Below are 22,249 nucleotides of genomic sequence, written 5' to 3'. Positions count from 1 at the left end.
TTTGACGAAGGCTTCTAAGCCCGAAGCGTTTGATGTTTGGTATTTTGTTCTTTTATGAAGGTGTTCTATTCATTTTTTGTTTGTTTGTTTCTTACAGTTTACAGTCCACAGATACTGACAGCAGACTGAGAATCCATTAGAAAACTGTATATTTTCCGAAAGAGTTTTGGGGTTTGTGACAGAGCTTACATTCCCCCCCCCCCCCCCCCCCCCCCCCCCCCAACTCTACAACTCTCTCTCTCCACTCTTTCTACAATCGCTAATGAAAGAGAAATTATTTTTTTTAAAAGAAAGAACTCGGAAAATCTCTGTCTCTCTCTCTCTCTCTCAAGAAAACAAACAGTAAGAACTCACATAAAGTCATCATCAAAGACACACACACACGCCCCCACATCTAAACACTCACGCACATCCAAACGCTCACAACACACACCCAAACACATTCAAACCCACACAAATGGGAAGAAATCACACAAAGTAACAATCTAACCCCCCCCCCCCCCACCCCCCAACACACACACATACACATCCAAACGCTCACAACACACACACAAACTCACACACACACACATTCAAACCCACATAAATGGGAAGAAATCACACAAAGTAACCATCTATCCCCCCCCCCCCCCTCCCCCCAACACACACACACACACGCACACACACACATCCAATTCACAGGGTTAAAATTTGTCCTAGTGATCAGCAGGAACAGTTCCCCCCCTCTTTGTTGTGACTTTGATGACTGTCGTTGTTACCAGCACCGGGGCCAGTCCTATCTGGCAAAACTAGAGGTCTGTCAGGGGTAAACATATCTGGCGGTTGCTGTACTAGCAGGCTCCCCATGCCACTATTGGGTATCGTCTCGTAGAGGTGGATGAGCTGTTTGGACACTTGTAGAAAGGCGTCTTCTATGCCTGAATAAAAAACACACAAAACCAGTAAAACTGACACAAAGCAACTATAAGCTGTGAACTTTAAAAAAGTTCTTTGTTTGTTTTTAGGGGTTTTACGGCACTTGCAACCCATTTAGGTCATATCAGCGCCGGTAAAAAGGAAGAAAATTGGATAGTAAAAACATTCAAGATGTTCAGTTAAAGGGGACTTGAGGCAAAAGTAAGACATAGGGGGAAGGGTTCAGATAGGGAACAGATGTCAATTCCAAGAGCGACACTATCAGTGTACTTAGTATGAGATCACCTAAAAGTCTCATCCAGACAACATCACAAGATCCAACTAAGAGGAATACACTCAAATGTTTACAAATCATATGTTAAAATAACAGTACCGAACAGAGAGATGATCTACAGAGAAAAAAATATCATCTCCCGAAACTATAACTATACATTTGACTGTTTCACTCTCAGCCAGGGTATCCGGCCAGGGCCAGGACAAAACCAAGTAATCTCATTCCAAGACAAAGACAGAAAGCAAGTTGAAAACAGACATAGGGGGATAGAAGACAGAACAAGGACCTCCCTGCCCACTATGGGAGGTCGGAACCCCACCCAGAACTTTAAAAAGTAATAAACAAAAATGAATAAATAAATGTGCCAGAGACATAATCGGTCGGAAGGTGAAAATTTTGGATTTGCATTTATTTCTTTTTTTTTTTTTCATTTTCTGAAAGAATATTATGCTCCCAAGAGCAATTCAATCTTCATTTGAAGTAAATGGGGTGATTTTTCATGAAGTTATGGTCAGATGTATGGGAAAGGTATCCAGCAACTTTTCTCAAATTTCAAACTTTTTCAAAATGACTAGCTGTATTTAGAACTGAAATTAAGCTTTGATATTTCTCGAAGACGTACAAAAGGGTTGATTTAATCATTAATGACAAGAACTCATTTTTGATAGAAATTGACCTTTTAACTTTATTTGGCAATATCTCAGTTCAAACCTTTTCACCATCTGACTGATTACGTCATTCACTGTAACATATGACAAGATAAGATGAGATAAGGTGGTATTCTATTTTTTTTCGGACAGAGACAAAGCTGTCAACGGTCAAGTACTCACTTTACACCCACGTACGGTGAAAGAATGCGAGGCTCGAACCCAGGACCTTCCAATCCGAAAGTGAGTGTCATATCACAAAACCGCATAGCCGCTTCTTGTCATTTTATATCTATTCTTTCTCTATCCCCAGTCGTGACAGCTCCACCCCAGCAACTGATTCCAAATGTTATATTACTTTGAACTACAGTAAATGAAGTGAGTAGGAAAGTACTAGAAGACAATAGAGAATTACAATTTTGCGGCGGTGATGGGTGTTTGAACCCGCGACCTTTCTGGTGCGACAACTCCGCCTGACTGACTGGGGAGAGCGTGACTCTACCACACGAGCTATCAACGATCCCTCATCAACATTGCAAAATTGTTATTCTCGACTGTCTTCTGGCACTTTCCTATTCACTTTATCTCTTGTTGTTATCAACATAAGTGCCTGCTCCCACTCACTTTTCTGAATTTGAACTACAGTGCTTGTTTTGTTCTTGTTTTTAAGGGTTTTATGGCGCTTGCAACACATTTAGGTTATATCAGCGCCAGTAAAGAGGAATAAAATGGGATAGTAAAAAGTTCTAGAATTACAAATAAAGCACCCAAGAAAAAGTAAGACATACGGAAACTGGGAACAAATAGGGATCAGATGTAGATTCCAAGAGCATACCACCAATGTACTTAGTTTGAGATCACCTATAAGTCTCATCCAAACACAAGCACAAAATCCAGCAAATGCTTACATTATGAATTAAAAATAACACATATAATAATAGATAACAGAGAGATGATTTACAAGGAAATAAATATCATCTCCCAAAACAATAACTATGCATTTGACTGTTTCCCTCACAGCTAGGACTCCGGCCAGGGCCAGGACAAAACCAAGTAATCTCATTCCAAGACAAAGACAAAAAGCAAGTTGGAAAAGAGATATAAGGGGATAAAAGACACAGTATGTACCCCCCTGCCCACTATGGGAGGTCAGGAACCCCACCAAGGATACAGGGGGATAGAAGACACAGTATGTACCCCCCTGCCCACTATGGGAGGTCAGGAACCCCACCCAGATATAGGGGGATAGAAGACACAGTATGTACCCCCTGCCCACTATGGGAAGTCAGGAACCCCACCCAGGATACAGGGGAATAGAAGACACAGTATGTACCCCCCTGCCCGCTATGGGAGGTCAGGAACCCCACCCAGATATAGGGGGATAGAAGACACAGTATGTACCCCCATGCCCACTATGGGAGGTCAGGAACCCCACTCAGATATAGAAGGATAGAAGACACAGTACGTACCTCCCTGCCCGCTATGGGAGGTCAGGATAGAAGACACAGTATGTACCCCCCTGCCCACTATGGGAGGTCAGGAACCCCACCCAGGATACAGGGGGATAGAAGACACAGTATGTACCCCCCTGCCCACTATGGGAGGTCAGGAACCCCACCCAGGATACAGGGGGATAGAAGAAACAGTATGTACCCCCCTGCCCACTATGGGAGGTCAGGAACCCCACCCAGATATAGAAGGATAGAAGACACGGTAAGTACCTCCCTGCCCACTTTGGGAGGTCAGGAACCCCACCCAGATATAGGGGGATAGAAGACACAGCAAGTACCTCCCTGCCCACTATGGGAGGTCAGGATAGAAGACACAGTATGTACCCCCCTGCCCACTATGGGAGGTCAGGAACCCCACCCAGGATACAGGGGGATAGAAGACAGAATGTACCCCCCTGCCCACTATGGGAGGTCAGGAACCCCACCCAGGATACAGGGGGATAGAAGACACAGTATGTACCCCCCTGCCCACTATGGGAGGTCAGGAACCCCACCCAGATATAGAAGGATAGAAGACACGGTAAGTACCTCCCTGCCCACTTTGGGAGGTCAGGAACCCCACCCAGATATAGGGGGATAGAAGACACAGCAAGTACCTCCCTGCCCACTATGGGAGGTCAGGATAGAAGACACAGTATGTACCCCCCTGCCCACTATGGGAGGTCAGGAACCCCACCCAGGATACAGGGGGATAGAAGACACAGTATGTACCCCCCTGCCCACTATGGGAGGTCAGGAACCCCACCCAGGATACAGGGGATAGAAGACACAGTATGTACCCCCCTGCCCACTATGGGAGGTCAGGAACCCCACCCAGATATAGAAGGATAGAAGACACGGTAAGTACCTCCCTGCCCACTTTGGGAGGTCAGGAACCCCACCCAGATATAGGGGGATAGAAGACACAGCAAGTACCTCCCTGCCCACTATGGGAGGTCAGGAACCCCACCCAGATATAGAAGGATAGAAGACACAGCAAGTACCTCCCTGCCCACTATGGGAGGTCAGGAACCCCACCCAGATAGGGGCTGCATCAAGCTGGTGGTCGTGAAAATACTAACGAACGAGTGAAAATGGAGAGGCTTCGCAACAATACACAAATTAACGTGGAAAATAAATAAAGCGCTTTGAGCACATTTAGTTGTATATTGCGCTATAGAAAAGCTCAATTTTTAAATAAAAGAGAAAAAAAAAAAGATAAAGAAGATAAAAAAAAAAGATAAAGAAGATAAAATGAAAAATAAAGAAGATTTAAAAAAAAAGATAAAAAAGATTAAAAAAAAAAAAAGATAAAGAAGATAAAAAAAAAAGATAAAGAAGATAAAAAAAAAAGATAAAGAAGATAAAAAAAAAACACAACAACCTTTGGAGTCGGCAACTCCAGCCTGGTCCATTCCAACCTACCCATGTTTTTCAAGGCGGACGTTTCATAAAACAGGGCATCGATTGAGGCTGCAAACTCGGCGGCATCTTCTTTGCTGACCTTTCTTCCACTCTCAAGGTCACTCTTGTTTCCTAGAAGGCACAGCACTATACGAAGGAAAAAAAAAAATAAATAAATAAAAAGAGTAATAAATTTGTCAAATAAATAAGACAAGACAGAAATAAAGACTATCTATTTAAATACAGAATTTTTTTTTTTAATTCTTGAGCATATATATATATATATATATATAATATATATATATATATATATATATATATATATATATATATATATATATATATATATATATATATATATATATATATATATATATATATATATATAACCTTTCTTTAAAAAATATAGCCTTGTGGAGAACATTGTGCCATTTGGGTCAATTAAAAAAATTATACAGCACTCAACCCTACTGAAAGATTTGAAAATTAAAAATGTATTTTTTACAGATAGATAAACAGATAACTTGATTTCCTTTTATAATTTAAAGTCAGTTTGAAAGTTCGTTGAGTCAAACAGATATCATGAAATACGTACCGACGACACTAACACTCTCAGAAACAACCAATTTCGACACTGTAAAAAGTTGTCAGTTTGGCAATTTTACGCAAATCGTTGCATTCAAAATAATGTATTCACTTAATTACTTTAAGGATTTCAGATCTACACTAAGTTTTCAACAGTTTTCATTGACTTATGACATCAAGTATTATTATTGCCCCTTTGATGCTTTCAATGTGATGGTTTTGGGTGGATATTACCCAGGTTTAACTTATGGCCACACCCTCAACTCTATCTGTCCAGTATAAACATCGATACAGAAATTCCTGAGTGAGGAGCTGTCCGATTGGCTTTTTCTCAGCAAATCGTGGCATTCATAATGATATTATTCACTTCATCACATTAAGGTATTCGGATTTACAGAAATTTTAAATAAGTTTCATCGATTAACAACATCACTGCTAATATTACTGTCGTTTTAAATATATTTTTATGCCATCGATGAGATAATTATTGCCCTGGGAAATAGTTAGTTAAACGTTATAGGCAAACTGTCAATTGTCTAGTTTCTAGCCCAAACAAACCAAAAGTAGACATATTATGATGGAATACTTGATACTTTTTGCATCTGCTTCAGATTTTCATTTGACCTCAGGATTAAAGTGGTCAAAACTTCATTTTCTTTCATGTAAGTATAGATCAGTGTATATTACTTAGTTTTGAATTACGGGCAAACTCTCAATTTTACCAATCAACAACCAAAACATGATCACCAGAGTACTGTACTGTAAGGTAAGTTCTCGATCCCAGGATCGCCTTTCAACTCTGCTCACGTCTGCTACTTCAGGTTTATTTTCGCAGTTGATTTTCTTACCACAACCTGTTTTCACACACGGACAACTGTATGTTGCTGTGTCACGGGTCAGAGGCTATAGTTGCTTACACTTCATGTTGGGCCACACAGAAAAATCAACAGAGGATGTACCAAGCTACACAGACAACGTTGTTTACCAATCTGCCCTTATTAAATGATGGTGGGTACAATATCGAATGAAAATAGTTCTTTCCCAGCGAAATTGCAGGCTTTTTACTAGTATATATATATATATATATATATATATATATATATATATATATATATATATATATATATATATATATATATTATATTGAAAGAAGAAAAATATTGTATTGTGATGCAAAATTCAAACCCTTTTGCGGAGATTACCATACGACGATCATTAAATAAAATAATTCAACATAACACGGCACCGAACGAACGAACATTTAGCTGAAAATCCAAAAGTCATTAAATCTCCAATCTCGACGACTATCTGACCCCTGACTGACCTCATTGTTCTACCTGTACGAGCACTTCTGCATGGCCATTTTTTTTTCAACGATGTGCCAATTTAATCGGTGGCTTTAATCAAGCACACTTTAAGATTATGTTGTGTTAATGAATTGTTTCAGGTGGGAACAAAACAAGATAAAATCAAACTTTATTATGATACCAAACTCATAACAATCCTTTGCGCCGTTGATCGTTAAACCATGGATAAGTTTAGACATAACAATTGTAAGAAGACCATAAAAAGTTAGGTTTTGTTAAGTGAAGTAATTAAATAATGCCACCGTAGACCAAACATTTTTTGGGCTTAAAAGAAAGAGAAGATAATGCAAATTATAGTGCTATAAATATCTTGCTCATTTAAGTCACCAAAGCCAAGTTACATGCTTGTAGTTGAATAATATCCATTTTTCACCAACCTAACAGTGCAAGTAGACTAGTATAGCGGAGTGTAGTGTTACTTCATATCAATAGTAAATGATCATTGAATCCAAAATAATTTGTTGCTTTTTAATACTCTTTCTTAACACAGTGCAAAGTATAGTGGCATGACTGACTAAATAACGCTTTCTACCAGCGATGTCGTCCGATTTTGCAGTTTCGACTGTAGTGAAAATTCAATGTTTATTTGATTATAAATAAACAATGTTACTGATGAACCGATTCTATAGTCTATCGCATAATCCACCGAACATAATAAAGATTACTGTTAAATATAATCTTTTGCTTCTTTTAAAAAAATCATCCCTCGTGTTAGTGTCGGTCATTATGATGCAATGCTTGACTTTGAAGGCGTTTTACATTCGACATTCTTTCCACCGAAAGATTCGAGTTTCTTTTCGATTTACTTAGACAAATAGTAGTCACTAAGAGCCACTAAGTCCATGAGTCGGAGTTTATCCTTGCTTCTGTAGTATTACGATAAAAATCACTAGTTACCCTCTGGATTGGACACCAGTCTATCCGTGGTGCGGGGTTTTAGGGTTTGGGCCAGAAATAATTTCCACATCACCGGTAATGCATTTAGTATAGAAAAATGTCAACAGGACAAAGAGTGGAAATATTGATGTGGAATTCGACTATTGTTAACTTGGATAAAGACAGAGTATTACAACCTTACAATTATAAGTACCAAGATGTATCGAGGATGTTTTTTGTGCGGCTATGTGGTCTAGTGGTATGACACTCGCTTTCGGATCGGACGGTCCTGGGTTCGAACCTCGCTCGACGCATAGTTGAGTCCTTGGAGAAGGCTCTTTACTCACATTCTCTCACCGTACTCAGGTGTAAAATGAGTACCTGGACGTTAACAGCGTTGTCTCTGTCCCAAAAAATTGTAATATCGCCTGACAGGCGTCATGTCTCGTCCTACATGTTATGTGTTGCTGTTGGCCAGGGACCCCTTGTAAAGCGCTTTGAGCACGTTTAGTGGATATTGCGCTATATAAAAGCTCAATTTTTTTTATTTATTTATTTTTTTAATTATTCTTGTCCAAAGAGCAGGATTTGGTATTGTTTGATCAGCTATTACTTGAGATATATACCACAGTATTAATAAAGATTAAGAAGCAATTGTTGGTGTCCTTTAAATGATAAAGAACCCGTGATAAACATTGGCTTTATGATATTTATGGTTTTAATAGACTGCTACGGATTACACATAACAGTATAAAGACATAATTCAAATTATTAACTTTGTCAGTAACTCAGTAACAAAACATTCTTTCACTTTCAAGGATTTTAGCTGATTTCACTTCAAATGACCATAACTCAATAAATGGCAATTCTGGTTTCACTATGATAAAATAGAACATGTTAACTATCATATAATGTAAAAACAATCAAATCTCTACGGTGACATTTTAATACAATTAATATTTTATCCAATGTACTTTTGGTAAAATTCTAAATTTTAGGTGCCTTTTTATTTCATACCGTAATAATTTATTTCTGGATGAAATTTCTTCATTTAAAAGCAGTTTAAAATAAGAAAGATGGATCTTTAAGTAAACTGAAGAAAAACAGACTCATAATTTGAACATTTAAGTCACAGAATAATTTTAAAACGCATGTTTTATGCATAATTTTGCTGCTCAGTGATCTCCCCTTACTCAATCGCCTGCAGCGGTAATTAATTACTCAGTGACAGCTTTATCTCTTGTAATCAGCAAGCAGTACCGTCGTTCAGGCTAGATCACAGAAACCGAGGCTTTTTGCTAAATGTTCAGTTTCAGCATGATTTTTGGTGCCGTGATAAAAAATTTAACTAATTGTCTGATGATGTGTAAAAATATATTTTTAAAAAAGTTTTTACATCGCGCAATCTTCATTAAACATGCTCAAAGCGCTTTACAAGGGGTCTCTGGCCAACAGCAACACTTAACCTGTAAGACGACACATGCCGTCTGTTAGGCAATATTACAATTTATTTCTCGGACAGAGACAACGCCGTTAACAACCAGGTACTCATTTTAAACCTGAGTACAGTGAGAGAATGTGAGTAAAGAGCCTTTTCCAAGGACTTTTTAACCATGCGCCAAGCGAGGCTAGGCTCGAACCCAGGACGATCAGAAAGCGAGTGTCATACCACTAGACCAACAAAGCCGCAATACACCAGAACAGGATAACATTTTGGTGGTCACGAGCTGTCATCTGCATTTTTTGCGCTGCCAATATCAGGGCGATCCGCAAATTTTGGCAAATCTCCCAAAATTGGCAAATCGTGGCAAATTTTAGGAAAAATTGGCAAATCGCTTGGCAAATTTTTGGGAAAAAAAAAAAGAAGTGAAAACAAAATAACGAAAAAAAAAGTGCGAAACTTGAGAAATGTTGCAGCTTTGCCTGGGCCCAAACCAAGGGAAGCTACTCTCTACGGATAATGATCCTTTAAAATCTTTGTAACAACGCTATTCACAGTCATTTCATTTCTCAAGTCAAATAAATCGAGTCACTTATACTTCCAACTTCAGACATGGATCGTTTTGTCAAAAAATCTTCAAATAAGAACCCAAAGTGCGGCAAATTTTTTGGCAAATTTGGGTCTTTTTGGTAAATTTCTTGGCAAATTTTGGGTCCCAATTTGGCAAAAAATGCAGATGGCAGCACGAGTATCCAGCTTGCTACTTACCTATCGGCGTATTTACATTTTTCTTCAACTCTGAAAGAGAAAGAGACAAAAAAAAATAAAAATGAAACAATGTAGTTACTGTAAATCTAGGAACAAAACAACTGGATTCAGTAGTCTGATGTCACGCCGCCCGGCAACGGCGGTCATCTTGGTTCTAAACAAAGAAAATCCTTACTTTTTATTCTTCAAGCTGGCTATAGAATTTTTCATTTGTCTTGTGACCAGAATGTGTAAAAGTCAAAACATGATCAAGTTTATGTTTTTTTTCCCTCTGGATACGCTTTTATGCTCGCTGGGGAAATATTTCATACGGGCGTCTGCCATTGTTCCGATAGTTTAGAGCCAGTGTTGCTAAGTTACCATACGTCATTATGAAGGAAGTGACGTTACACATTACGACTATCGAATCCTATTACCATAATTATATTATATACCAATATTATAATAAACAGAAACAGACAGTGAACATCATAAATGCTACAGTAAAAACACAGGTCGAAATAGGGACACCGTGGATTTGTGGTACAGTCTCCGCTTCGTACCCGAAAGGTACCGGGTTCGGATACCCATATACATTGTGTGGCCTTGAGCAAGTCACCTCGTCCAAGCTCAGTTTGCAGCGCGGCACTGCGGCTGATGCCTGGAATATTCCACTCTTCTCTTTGAATAGACCCTAGAGACAAATTTCCCCTATGGGGATGAATAAAGGGAATTTTATTTTTATTTATATTTTTTAAAGAATTATGTGAAGCAGTCAGGAGTGATAAATGTGTTGGTTTCATTTCCGTATGACATTCTTGAAAGTATTTCCGGTGGTTTCGCGTTTTAGTTTTTATATGAAATTAAAGTAAGCCATTTAGGCTTGTCTGTTTCTTTGTTTTTAAGTGTTTTTACGGCACTTGCAAACACATTTAGCTCATAGCAGCACCATGAAAAAGGAAGACAATGGCTTAGTATGAAAGTTCTAGAATATATTACAATTAAAGCACCCTAGAAAAAGTAAGACAAAGAGGACTTGGTTCGAAAATGTATGGCTGTCACAATTGGCAACAAAACCGGTTTGAAAAGCGGAAAAAAAAACTTTTTTGTCATGAAGACTGTCTTGTTTTGTTTTGTTTTTAAGGGTTTTACGGCACTTGCAACACATTAAGGTCATATCAGCGCCAGTAAAAAGGAAGAAAATGGGATAGTAAAAAGTTCTAGAATTACAATAAAGCATCCAAGAAAAGGGAAGACAAAGGGGAATTGGTTCAAATAAGAAACAGATGTAGATTCCAAAAGCACTCTATCAGAGTACTTAGTTTGAGATCACTAAAATTCTCATCCAGACACAAGCACAGGTCCCCGCTAAGAGGAACACACTCAAATGTTTTACAAATCATATATAAAATAAAGAAAGCATAATACAGTGCATAACAGAGAGATGATTTACAATGAAAAAAATATCATCTCCCAAAACTAACTATACATTCGACTGTTTCCCTCTCAGCCAGGGGATCAGGCCAGGACCAGGACAAAACCAAGTAATCTCATTCCAAGACAAAGACAGAAAGCATGTTGGAAAACAGATATAAGGGGATAGAAGACACAGTATGTACCCCCCTGCCCACTATGGGAGGTCAGGAACCCCACCCAGCATGAAGACTGTGTGAAAATAAATATACAGAGATGTGTTCATACAATAAAAATCTCAAAAAGAGCATTGCTTAGCCATAGTGTGTAAGAATTATCCATAGAAAATATAAAAGACCCCTGTGTTATGTGCAGCTCTGTGGAACATTTTCCTGGTTAATGTTTTATTGCATCGTAATGTATTCGTTAAGTCACTGTGTCATAATCAGCCGGAAGGAGAAAATGTTGGATTGGCATTTTTAAAAAAAAATTCTTTTTTGCATATTCTGACAGAATAAGCTCCCCGGAGCATTTCAATTTTTCATTAAGTTATGGTCAGATGTATGGGAAAGGTATCCAGCAACTTTTCTAAAATTTCATACTTTTTCAACGTGACTAGCTATAAAAAATATTTAGAAGGGAAATTAAGCTTTGATATTTCCCGAAGATGTACAAAAAGGGTTGATTTAATCATTTATGACAAGAACTCATTTTTGATAAAAATTGACCTTCTAACTAAACTTGGCAATATCTCAGTTCAAACCTTTTCACCATCCGACTGATTACGTCACTCACTGTAACAATTCATCCGAGTTCGGGGTTCTTGTTGTTTTTCTTTTTTCTTTTCCCTCTTTTTAAAAAATTAAATTTTATAAATTGGCTGATTTCAGTCGTTAAACTACCATCCCATGTATCTACCATGCCCCCTATCATTACAACTGACCTTTGACCCAGTCCTGATGTATCTACCATGCCCCCTATCATTACAACGGACCTTTGACCCAGTCCTTGATGTATCGACCATGACCCCTATCATTACAACTGACCTTTGACCCAGTCCTTGATGAATCTACCATGCCCCCTATCATTAAAACTGACCTTTGACCCAGTCCTTGATGTATCTACCATGACCCCTATCATTACAACTGACCTTTGACCCAATCCTTGATGTATCTACCATGACCCCTATTATTACAACTGACCTTTGACCCAGTCCTTGATGTATCTACCATGACCCCTATCATCACAACTGACCTTTGACCCAATCCTTGATGTCATAGAAGCTCTCCAAGGAAGTGATGTCATAAACCAGCATTGCTGCATTGGCTTTTCTGTAGTACATCGGGGCCTGATGAAAGAGATTTTGGTTGCAAAAACAATGGGTATCGATTTTCTTCTATTTTTTCTTCTTCTCATTATCATTATTATTATTATGATTATTATCATTATTATTATTATTATTATTATTATTATTATTATTGTTATTATTATTATTATTATCATCATCATCATCATCATCATCATCATCATCATCATCATCATCATCATCATTATTATTATTATTATTATTATTATTATTATTATTATTACTATTATTATTATTATTATTATTATTATTATTATTATTATTATTATTATTATTTTATTATTATTATTATTGTTATTATTATTATTATTATTATTATTATTATTATTATTATTATTATTATTATTATTATTATTATTTATATTATTATTATTATTATTATTATTATTATTATTATTATTATTATTATTATTATTACGACTACTACTACTACTACTACTACTACTACTACTACTACTACTACTACTACTACTACTACTACTACTACTACTACTACTACTATTACATTTCTTTTATGTCTTTTATCGTCCATTATTTTCTAGAAATGTCACGTCTCTCACTGGCCTTATCATTTCTATCACACCGCGCTAACGATTCGTTCACACTCCAACCATCGTTGAGTACAGACGATGCAATTTATACTGCATTTCATCTTATTTGTTTTCAACGTTTATTTGTTTATTGTTGTGCCGACGAAGGGTTTGTACCCGAAACGCCCATTGTCTGTATTGTTTCCACCGATTCCTCTCCATCATCACTCTTTCGTTAGTATTTTCGGGACCCCATGCTTCAGGCAGCGCCCACCGCTCTCTACTTAGAACAATGCTACACCGTGGATAAGAATCATTTAAGTGCCATCGTTATTTATATTTACTAAAAACATTACACACACACATTCTCAAAAAATTTTTACACCCATAAACTTGTCTCACACTATTTTTATTTGTGGGGAAAAAACAACAACAAAACATACAAACAAAAAAACGATCAAAACAAACACGAAGAAGAAGTAGATATGATTTCTGTGCCACTTCGTATGACGCATGCGCAGCTGGAAAAGTAGCACATTTCTATGACGTTTTGTGGTACGTTTCCGAGGAATCCCCAGTTAAAAATAGATTGACCTCTGTAGTCTGAGACTTCGCAAGCGTAGTCAGAGACTTGATAGTCAGGGACGAAGTCTGACTCCATGAATAGCTTACTTTCCGTAGTCTCGGACTTCCCAAAGTCTTAGACTACAAAGTCTCAGACTTTGCTATAGTCTGAGACTACCATAGTCCCGCTCCATGAATCAGACCCCAGACTATTGAATCCTACTGAAGAGCCAGTGCTAAAAGTACTTAAATGTCGCAGGAAGTTCGTTATGAAAAAAAAATAGAGGTTAAAATTTGGATTAGGCTATATAGAGTATAATTTGGCTCGGTTCGATCCTCGCTTGTCGAATAGTTGAGTCCTTCGAAAAGACTCATGACTTACATTCTCACCGTACTCAGGTGTAAAATGAGTACCTGGCTTTTAACAGCATTGTGTCTGTCCCAAAAAATTGAAATATCGCCAAACAGGGGTCATGTCTCGTCCTACATGTTATGTGTTGCTGTTGGCCAGGGACCCCTTGTAAAGTGCTTTGAGCACGTTTAGTGGATATAGCGCTACATAAAGGTTCAAAGTTAAATTGAGATAGAGGACTTAGATTGGGTTTATCATGAATAAAATTGGTGTGTGAACTGAGGTGATTTTATGTCAGAAGTGAATCACTCATCATCATCATCATCATCATCATCATCTTCCTCATCATCATCATCATCATCATCATCATCATCATCATCATCATCATCATCATCTTCCTCATTATCATCATTGCCTTTTTCACCTTGGGTCAGGGTAGAGGCCTCAGACAAACAGTTTCCATCCTTGTCTATCATTATCATCATCATCATCATCTTCCTCATCATCATCATTGCCTTTTTCACCTTGGGTCAGGGTATAGGCCACAGACAAACAGTTTCCATCCTTCACTATCCCGAGCTAACTTTTTTTTTTATCTCATTCCAGGTCTTACCACTTCTCTGTATATCAGCTTCTTTAATTCTTCTCCATGTTCCCAGTGGCCTTCCCCTTGATCTTCTGCCCTGAGGGTTCCAGTCCAATACTTTCTTACTTATAGTGGAGTCATTCTTTCTAGGTGTGTCCAATGCACCTCCATCGTCTTCTAAGTTAATAACTAATAAGCTAAAAATGATGAACATGTGACATGGACGTTTAGTCCCCAATCATTTCTTAGTAAATATGAATAATGCTTCGAACGCATTGAATAAAAGGTCAGGATAGAAGACACAGCATGTACCTCCCTGCCAACTATGGGAGTATATGAGACTGTGCCCAGAGGTTGTTTTGGTAGCATTTGACACATAATCCAGCCAGCTTACCATTGAACAGAGGGTTCCAATAGCTCAGTTGGTAGAGCACTCGCTTCACACACAGCAGGACTGAGATCGATCCCGGGTGTAGTCGAGATTTATTTATGACCCCCCCCCCCCCCCCCCCTGTCCACCCAGCAGTGAATGGGTAGCTGATTTGACAGCAGCCTCTTATGGTTCTCACACTATTATGTTATGACGATCGACCCAATCAGCAAAGTCGGCGAAAGTACTTTGTGACAGACTAGCATCCTATCCAAAGTAATTGCTAATGTCCGTCTCACGCTATAGAAACCGGGATAAACTCCGGCTCCATGGGCCGAATGGCCCTGACGGGCTACTTACCATTGAGCGGAAGCGTTCCTGGCCAGCCGTGTCCCATACTTGAAGCTTAACTCTGTATTGCTCTAGAGTTCTAGAAGATGACGAGTCAAAAAAGAAAATTAAACATAGTAAAACGTTCTAGAATTACAATTAAAGCACAAAAGAAAAGGTGATAAAAAGGGGAATTGGTTCAAATAAGGAACAGATGTAGATTCCAAGAGCACACTATCAAAGTACTTAGTCTGAGATCACCTAAAAGTCTCATCCAGACACAAGCACAGGTCCCAACTAAGAGGAATACACTCAAATGTTTACAAATCATATAATATAATATGTAAACTAAACATAATACAATGCATAACAGAGAGATGATTTACAAGGAAAAAAATGGCATCTTCCAAAACTATAACAACAGACCCATCACAGAAAAAAAAAAATGTATATAATAAAAAGAAAGACAAAAAAAAGGCGTATTCATACAAGATTACAAGATGGTTAACCGAGAGCTGCCTTCTTGTGCGGCTATGTGGTCTAGTGGTTTAGCACTCCCTTTCGGATCGGAAGATCCTGGGTTCGGCGCATAGTTGAGTCCTTGGAAAATTAGTACTTGGTCGTTAACAACGTTGTCAATGTCAGATAAAAAAAATTGTAAGATCGCCTAACAGCCGTTGTGTCTCGTTCTACATGTTAAGTGTTGCTGCTGGTCAAGGGCCCTTTGTAAAGCGCTTTGAGTACGTCTGGTGGATATTGCGCTATATAAAAGCTCAATATTTATATTTATTCACTTGAAATTTCAAAAAAAATTGTAGTTCCAAATTTCCACTTTGTAAGGTCGAAATTATGTTCCGATTAATCGAACTTTTTGCAATTAACCAGTGACTTTTATATAGAATTAGTTCCATTTCTTGGGAAATGTTGCACTTAACAGAGTTGCGAATATCCAGAGTGGACTTCCCCCTAAAATATAATGTTATCAACAGCACACACTATGAAGGGACTAATCAGACACACGCACAAGTGTGTTGATTGACCATAGTGGATGATAACGAAATAAGCCATAACTCACACTTTTTTATTTTCATTGATCAATATTTCTTGTTTATTTTAATCTTCCTACATTGAAAAGCAGAATCTTTGTCTTGAATTCCGAATGTAGACTGTCACTGGTTTTATGACATTAAAATACAAATATATTTTGAGCCACAATCGGACTAATGATAATATTATATTAAAGGTCCCCACAAAAGTATAACTTTAAATTAGTAAACAAGTCTGCTGATTAAATAAAATTATAAACTTATCAAAAAAAAAATAAAGAAAATGTCAAAAATAAAATTAAAATGAAAAGATTTTGACAATCAAAATGTACCTATTCAGCAACACGTAAAGACGATACAATACACACAAACAAATCTTGTCTTGTTGTAGTCTCGGGTTTGTAATAGCGTTGATCTGATTTTTTCGTGAAGATGTGTAATGTGGATGCTTCTCAACTCTGAACCGACCACGACCCAACAAACATTGAGAACACCCGTGCTTCTCAACTTTGTTTCACGTTCAAGACTTAGCACTATCTTTTTGAATCTGAATAGAGATTTGACCGACTCAATTTTTAACGGGCACCTTTTTATAATCACGCTCTTTTATGGAGATGTGATATGACGACATACGTCGCCTTTTAATTCGTCACCGAACCAACTGGCCTTTATATAACAAAGATTTCGGTCTCCTGTGCTATATTTAGTTTGTTTTTCAAACCGGCCTGTGCTATATTTAGTTTGTGTTTCGAACCGGCCTGTGCTATATTTAGTTTGTTTTTCGAACCGGCCTGTGTTATATTTAGTTTGTTTCGAACCGGCCTGTGCTATATTTAGTTTGTTTTTCGAACCGGCCTGTGTTATATTTAGTTTGTTTTGAACTGGCCTGTGTTATATTTAGTTTGTTTTTCGAACTGGCCTGTGTTATATTTAGTTTGTTTCGAACCGGCCTGTGTTATATTTAGTTTGTGTTTCGAACCGGCCTGTGCTATATTTAGTTTGTTTTGAACCGGCCTGTGTTATATTTAGTTTGTTTCGAACCGGCCTGTGCTATATTTAGTTTGTTTCGAACCGGCCTGTGTTATATTTAGTTTGTGTTTCGAACCGGCCTGTGTTATATTTAGTTTGTGTTTCGAACCGGCCCGTGTTATATTTAGTTTGTGTTTCGAACCGGCCTGTGTTATATTTAGTTTGTGTTTCGAACCGGCCTGTGTTATATTTAGTTTGTTTCAAACCGGCCTGTGTTATATTTAGTTTGTTTCGAACCGGCCTGTGTTATATTTAGTTTGTTTTTCGAACCGGCCTGTGTTATATTTAGTTTGTTTTTCGAACCGGCCTGTGTTATATTTAGTTTGTTTTTCGAACCGGCCTGTGTTATATTTAGTTTGTGTTTCGAACCGGCCTGTGCTATATTTAGTTTGTTTTGAACCGGCCTGTGTTATATTTAGTTTGTTTCGAACCGGCCTGTGCTATATTTAGTTTGTTTCGAACCGGCCTGTGTTATATTTAGTTTGTTTCAAACCGGCCTGTGTTATATTTAGTTTGTTTCGAACCGGCCTGTGTTATATTTAGTTTGTGTTTCGAACCGGCCTGTGCTATATTTAGTTTGTGTTTCGAACCGGCCTGTGTTATATTTAGTTTGTTTCGAACCGGCCTGTGTTATATTTAGTTTGTGTTTCGAACCGGCCTGTGTTATATTTAGTTTGTGTTTCGAACCGGCCTGTGTTATATTTAGTTTGTTTCGAACCGGCCTGTGTTATATTTAGTTTGTGTTTCGAACCGGCCTGTGTTATATTTAGTTTGTTTCGAACCGGCCTGTGTTATATTTAGTTTGTGTTTCGAACCGGCCTGTGTTATATTTAGTTTGTGTTTCGAACCGGCCTGTGTTATATTTAGTTTGTTTTGAACCGGCCTGTGCTATATTTAGTTTGTTTCGAACCGGCCTGTGTTATATTTAGTTTGTTTCGAACCGGCCTGTGTTATATTTAGTTTGTTTTTCAAACCGGCCAGTGTTATATTTAGTTTGTTTTGAACCGGCCTGTGCTATATTTAGTTTGTTTCGAACCGGCCTGTGTTATATTTAGTTTGTTTTGAACCGGCCTGTGCTATATTTAGTTTGTTTCGAACCGGCCTGTGCTATATTTAGTTTGTTTCGAACCGGCCTGTGTTATATTTAGTTTGTTTCGAACCGGCCTGTGTTATATTTAGTTTGTTTCGAACCGCCCTGTGCTATATTTAGTTTGTTTCGAACCGGCCTGTGCTATATTTAGTTTGTTTCGAACCGGCCTGTGTTATATTCAGTTTGTTTCGAACTGGCCTGTGCTATATTTAGTTTGTTTCGAACCGGCCTGTACTATATTTAGTTTGTTTTGAACCGGCCTGTGCTATATTTAGTTTGTTTCGAACCGGCCTGTGCTATATTTAGTTTGTTTCGAACCGGCCTGTGTTATATTTAGTTTGTTTCGAACCGGCCTGTGCTATATTTAGTTTGTTTCGAACCGGCCTGTGTTATATTTAGTTTGTTTCGAACCGGCCTGTGTTATATTTAGTTTGTTTCGAACCGGCCTGTGCTATATTTAGTTTGTTTCAAACCGGCCTGTGCTATATTTAGTTTGTTTCGAACCGGCCTGTATAACACAGTTTCGGCCTTCTTTGTGTTATACTTTAATGGGAAATTTACACAGTAACAGATTTGCCTTCTCTTTATCATGATTTTATTGATCTTTTTTTTTTTTTTGCTCAGACTGACATTGCACAAATTTGCCTTCTTTATGCAATGATTTGTTGGTCACCCGTTTATGGGCTTACACAGTACAGTAACCTGCACTATGCTTTGTTATTTCCCAGCCCAGAACATTTTTCATACAATCAACCATGCATTGTTTGAAGACAACAAGAGATGAAGTGAATAGAAAAGTGCCAGAAGACAATAGAGAATAAAAAATTTTCAGCGGTTGATGGGGTTTGAACCCGCGACCTTATTGGTACGACAACTCTGCCTGGCCGGTGAGAGCGTGACTCTACCGTATGAGCTATCCACGAACCCAAAAAAATTTGTATCAAACTCAGGTCATTCATTACTAGATCCCTCTGTCACCGACTACTGGAGGTAGCGGGTACAACACACACAACCACAGCGAAGTTAGTAGGCCAGCAGTTAAGCTTAATAGCCAATATTCTCAACACAAACATATAACATAGAAACAATTGAGACATTGAGTATGCTCCGGTATATGGGGTGAATTTTTAATTCAGAAAAGTGAGTTGAATTCCGAGGTTGTTTGAAGAATAGCAAGTGACAATCTCGGCCTGCCATAGGTTTATATAACCATCGTGAGTAGTATTCATAGGAATGGATGTCGATGTGGAAACAAAACAGTCCCAGGGAAGGCGACATCATACCCGACCCAACAGAAAGAAAACCTGGCTTTCTCTGCAATAGCCGAAAATGCTGGGTCACCACCAACCGCATTTTGACAGGACATGGCAGAACCGCAGCTAACATGCATAGATGGAATCTGAGAGAATCAGATGCATGCCGTCATTGCCAAGGAGGCCCTGAGACAATGGACCACATCGTCATCCACTACCCAGTGACAAGCCTATCAGGAGGCTACGAGACAGCCTATAAGGCAGGAAAAGAATTTGAAGAATGGATTGAAAGATTCAAAATAGAGGTGTAGCCATTCGATATTACTTTAGGATCAAACCCCCATCACCGCCCCAAAATAAAATTATTCTCCATTGTCTTCTGGCACTTTCCTACTCATTTCATCTCTTGTTGTTACATTCATAGGATGACTGAGAGACGTTGTCAACACAAGATAGCATAGCAACAGGTTTGAAAAATAACAACTCGTGGTCGCCTAAAGCTAATAAATATCCCCTTGAGACTTAAGCTCGTTCTACAGTAAAGTGACATACAGACCGATTAAGCGGAAGGACTCCTCGAAAAGCAAATCGGAAGAGTAGGGGCTTCTGGATATTGCGCTAGATAAATACTCAGATTTTTTGAGGGGGGAATTATCTTCTAATTTCTCTCTTTTTTTTTTTTTTAATGAATACTTACAACTTGTATGTGAAGAATGAGGCCCCAATGGTGGTGCTTACGGCTTTACTAAACATACCACCCACATATCGTATCACAACACTGGTTTTGCCCACACCTGAAAATATATATAATAATAATAATAATAATAATAATAATAATAATAATAATAATAATAATAATAATAATAATAATAATAATAATAATAATAATAATAATAACAATAATAACAATAATAATGATGTTGAAAACTTATATAGCACTATAACTCCGAGACACCAGACTCTTAGCGCTTAAAATTACAAATTACTTTGGTGACACATACTCATTCACACACACACACACACACACACACACACACACACACACACACACACACAACACAACACAAACTAGACCTATCTTGCTTCTCATATATATATAAAAGATATTATTGATTTATTGCATTGAACTGACTTTGCAATATGTCTTGGCTTTTTGTGCATATTGGCGTGAATGTAAGTGTGTGTGTGTGTGTGTGTGTGTGTGTTGGGGGGGGGGGGGGGAATAGGTTGCCATTTATTTATGAGAGTATCAGTTCTTCAATGCAGCAGGGGCTTCAACTCAAAAAGACTTTGCAATATGTCTTGGCTTTGTGCATATTGGCATGAATGTAAGTGTGTGTGTGTGTGTGTGTGTGTGTGTGTGTGTGTGTGTGTGTGTGTGTGTTGGGGGGGGGGGGGGGAAGGGAATAGGTTGCCATTTATTTATGAGAGTATCAGTTCTTCAATGCAGCAGGGGCTTCAACTCAAAAAGACTTTGCAATATGTCTTGGCTTTGTGCATATTGGCGTGAATGTATATGTGTGTGTGTGTGTTGGGGGGGGGGGGGGGGGGGGGGGGGGGGGAGGGAATAGGTTGCCATTTATTTATGAGGGTATCAGTACTTCAATGCAGCAGGGGTTTTAACTCAAAAAGACTTTGAAATCGACATCTGAAGACCAGAAAAAATGGACATGAAGTATACAAAAAATTTGGTTTATTACTACTACTGTTGTTATTATTATTTGTATTTGTATTATTATTATTTATTATTCATATTTTTAAAAATTTTTTTCTGATCCCGTAATCACTTTTAAATGAGCAAGATATAATCTTTAAAAATTTAATTTTTGTACTTTTTTTTTTTGTTGTATTTGATTACTTGTTGAGCGAGATATTCATTTCCTTTTCTTTCCTGTCTCTGACCGAGATTTTTAAAATTCATTGACTCACATTTTTAACAATAGAAAATATATATCGGGACGAATATTTACAATTTACAATATTTCAAAGGAAGCGAATAAAAGAGAGAATAAAAATATATTTAAAAGAAAAGAAAAGAGAGAGAGAGAGAGAGGGGGGGTGGGGGTAAAGGGTCATTTATATTTGTGTTAAACTTGAGCTAACCGACAGTAGAACAAGACATGATGCCTGTTAAGCGATATTACAATTTTTTTTCCGCCAGAGACAATGCTGTTAAAGGCCCGGTACTCACTTCTTTTTACACCTGAGTACGATGAGAGAATGTGAGTAAAGAGCCTTTTCCAAGGACTCAACTAACTATGCACCGAGCGAGGCTCGAGCTCAGGAACTTCCGATCCGAAAGAGAGTGTCATACCACTAGACCACATAGTCGTCCTGGGGCAACATTTATAACATTTTGTAGAAAGAAATCCAATAGAAAAAAAAAAGAAGAAAAAAAATAAAAAATACAAGCGACACGCATGGGATTCAATCTTACAGCACCGATTTTGAAAGACATACATCTTACTCTTACAACATCCACACAAATAGCAACGCGTGTTATGTATCCATATGTGTACTTTCCCTCGACTGATTTGTTGATTGGAATTTTGTTTTACTTTTCTATTGATATTT

General features: G+C 37.9%; 1 protein-coding gene across 1 annotated transcript in view; it reads right to left on the bottom strand.

Moving 5' to 3' along the window:
- Nucleotides 1-203: 203 nt before the first annotated feature.
- The window catches only part of LOC144960445 (ras-related protein Rab-22A-like), a 26,461-nt gene continuing 4,415 nt past the window's right edge, over nucleotides 204-22,249 (bottom strand). Inside the window, exons 2-7 of the mRNA XM_078893530.1 lie at nucleotides 20,373-20,469; nucleotides 15,288-15,357; nucleotides 12,414-12,507; nucleotides 9,768-9,797; nucleotides 4,752-4,877; nucleotides 204-917 (exon numbers count right to left, since the gene is read on the bottom strand). Coding sequence (XP_078749656.1) covers nucleotides 703-917; nucleotides 4,752-4,877; nucleotides 9,768-9,797; nucleotides 12,414-12,507; nucleotides 15,288-15,357; nucleotides 20,373-20,469 — 632 coding nt within the window. The 3' untranslated portion in view covers nucleotides 204-702. The remainder of the gene's footprint in view (nucleotides 918-4,751; nucleotides 4,878-9,767; nucleotides 9,798-12,413; nucleotides 12,508-15,287; nucleotides 15,358-20,372; nucleotides 20,470-22,249) is intronic.

The sequence above is a fragment of the Berghia stephanieae genome, chromosome 15 (genome assembly GCF_034508935.2).
Source record: "Berghia stephanieae isolate SIO BIC M18660-M18661 chromosome 15, UCSD_Bste_1.3, whole genome shotgun sequence".
Taxonomy (NCBI): Eukaryota; Metazoa; Mollusca; class Gastropoda; order Nudibranchia; family Aeolidiidae; genus Berghia; species Berghia stephanieae.
Note: the sequence above shows the minus strand (reverse complement) of the source record. Positions and strands in the feature narration are given on the sequence as shown.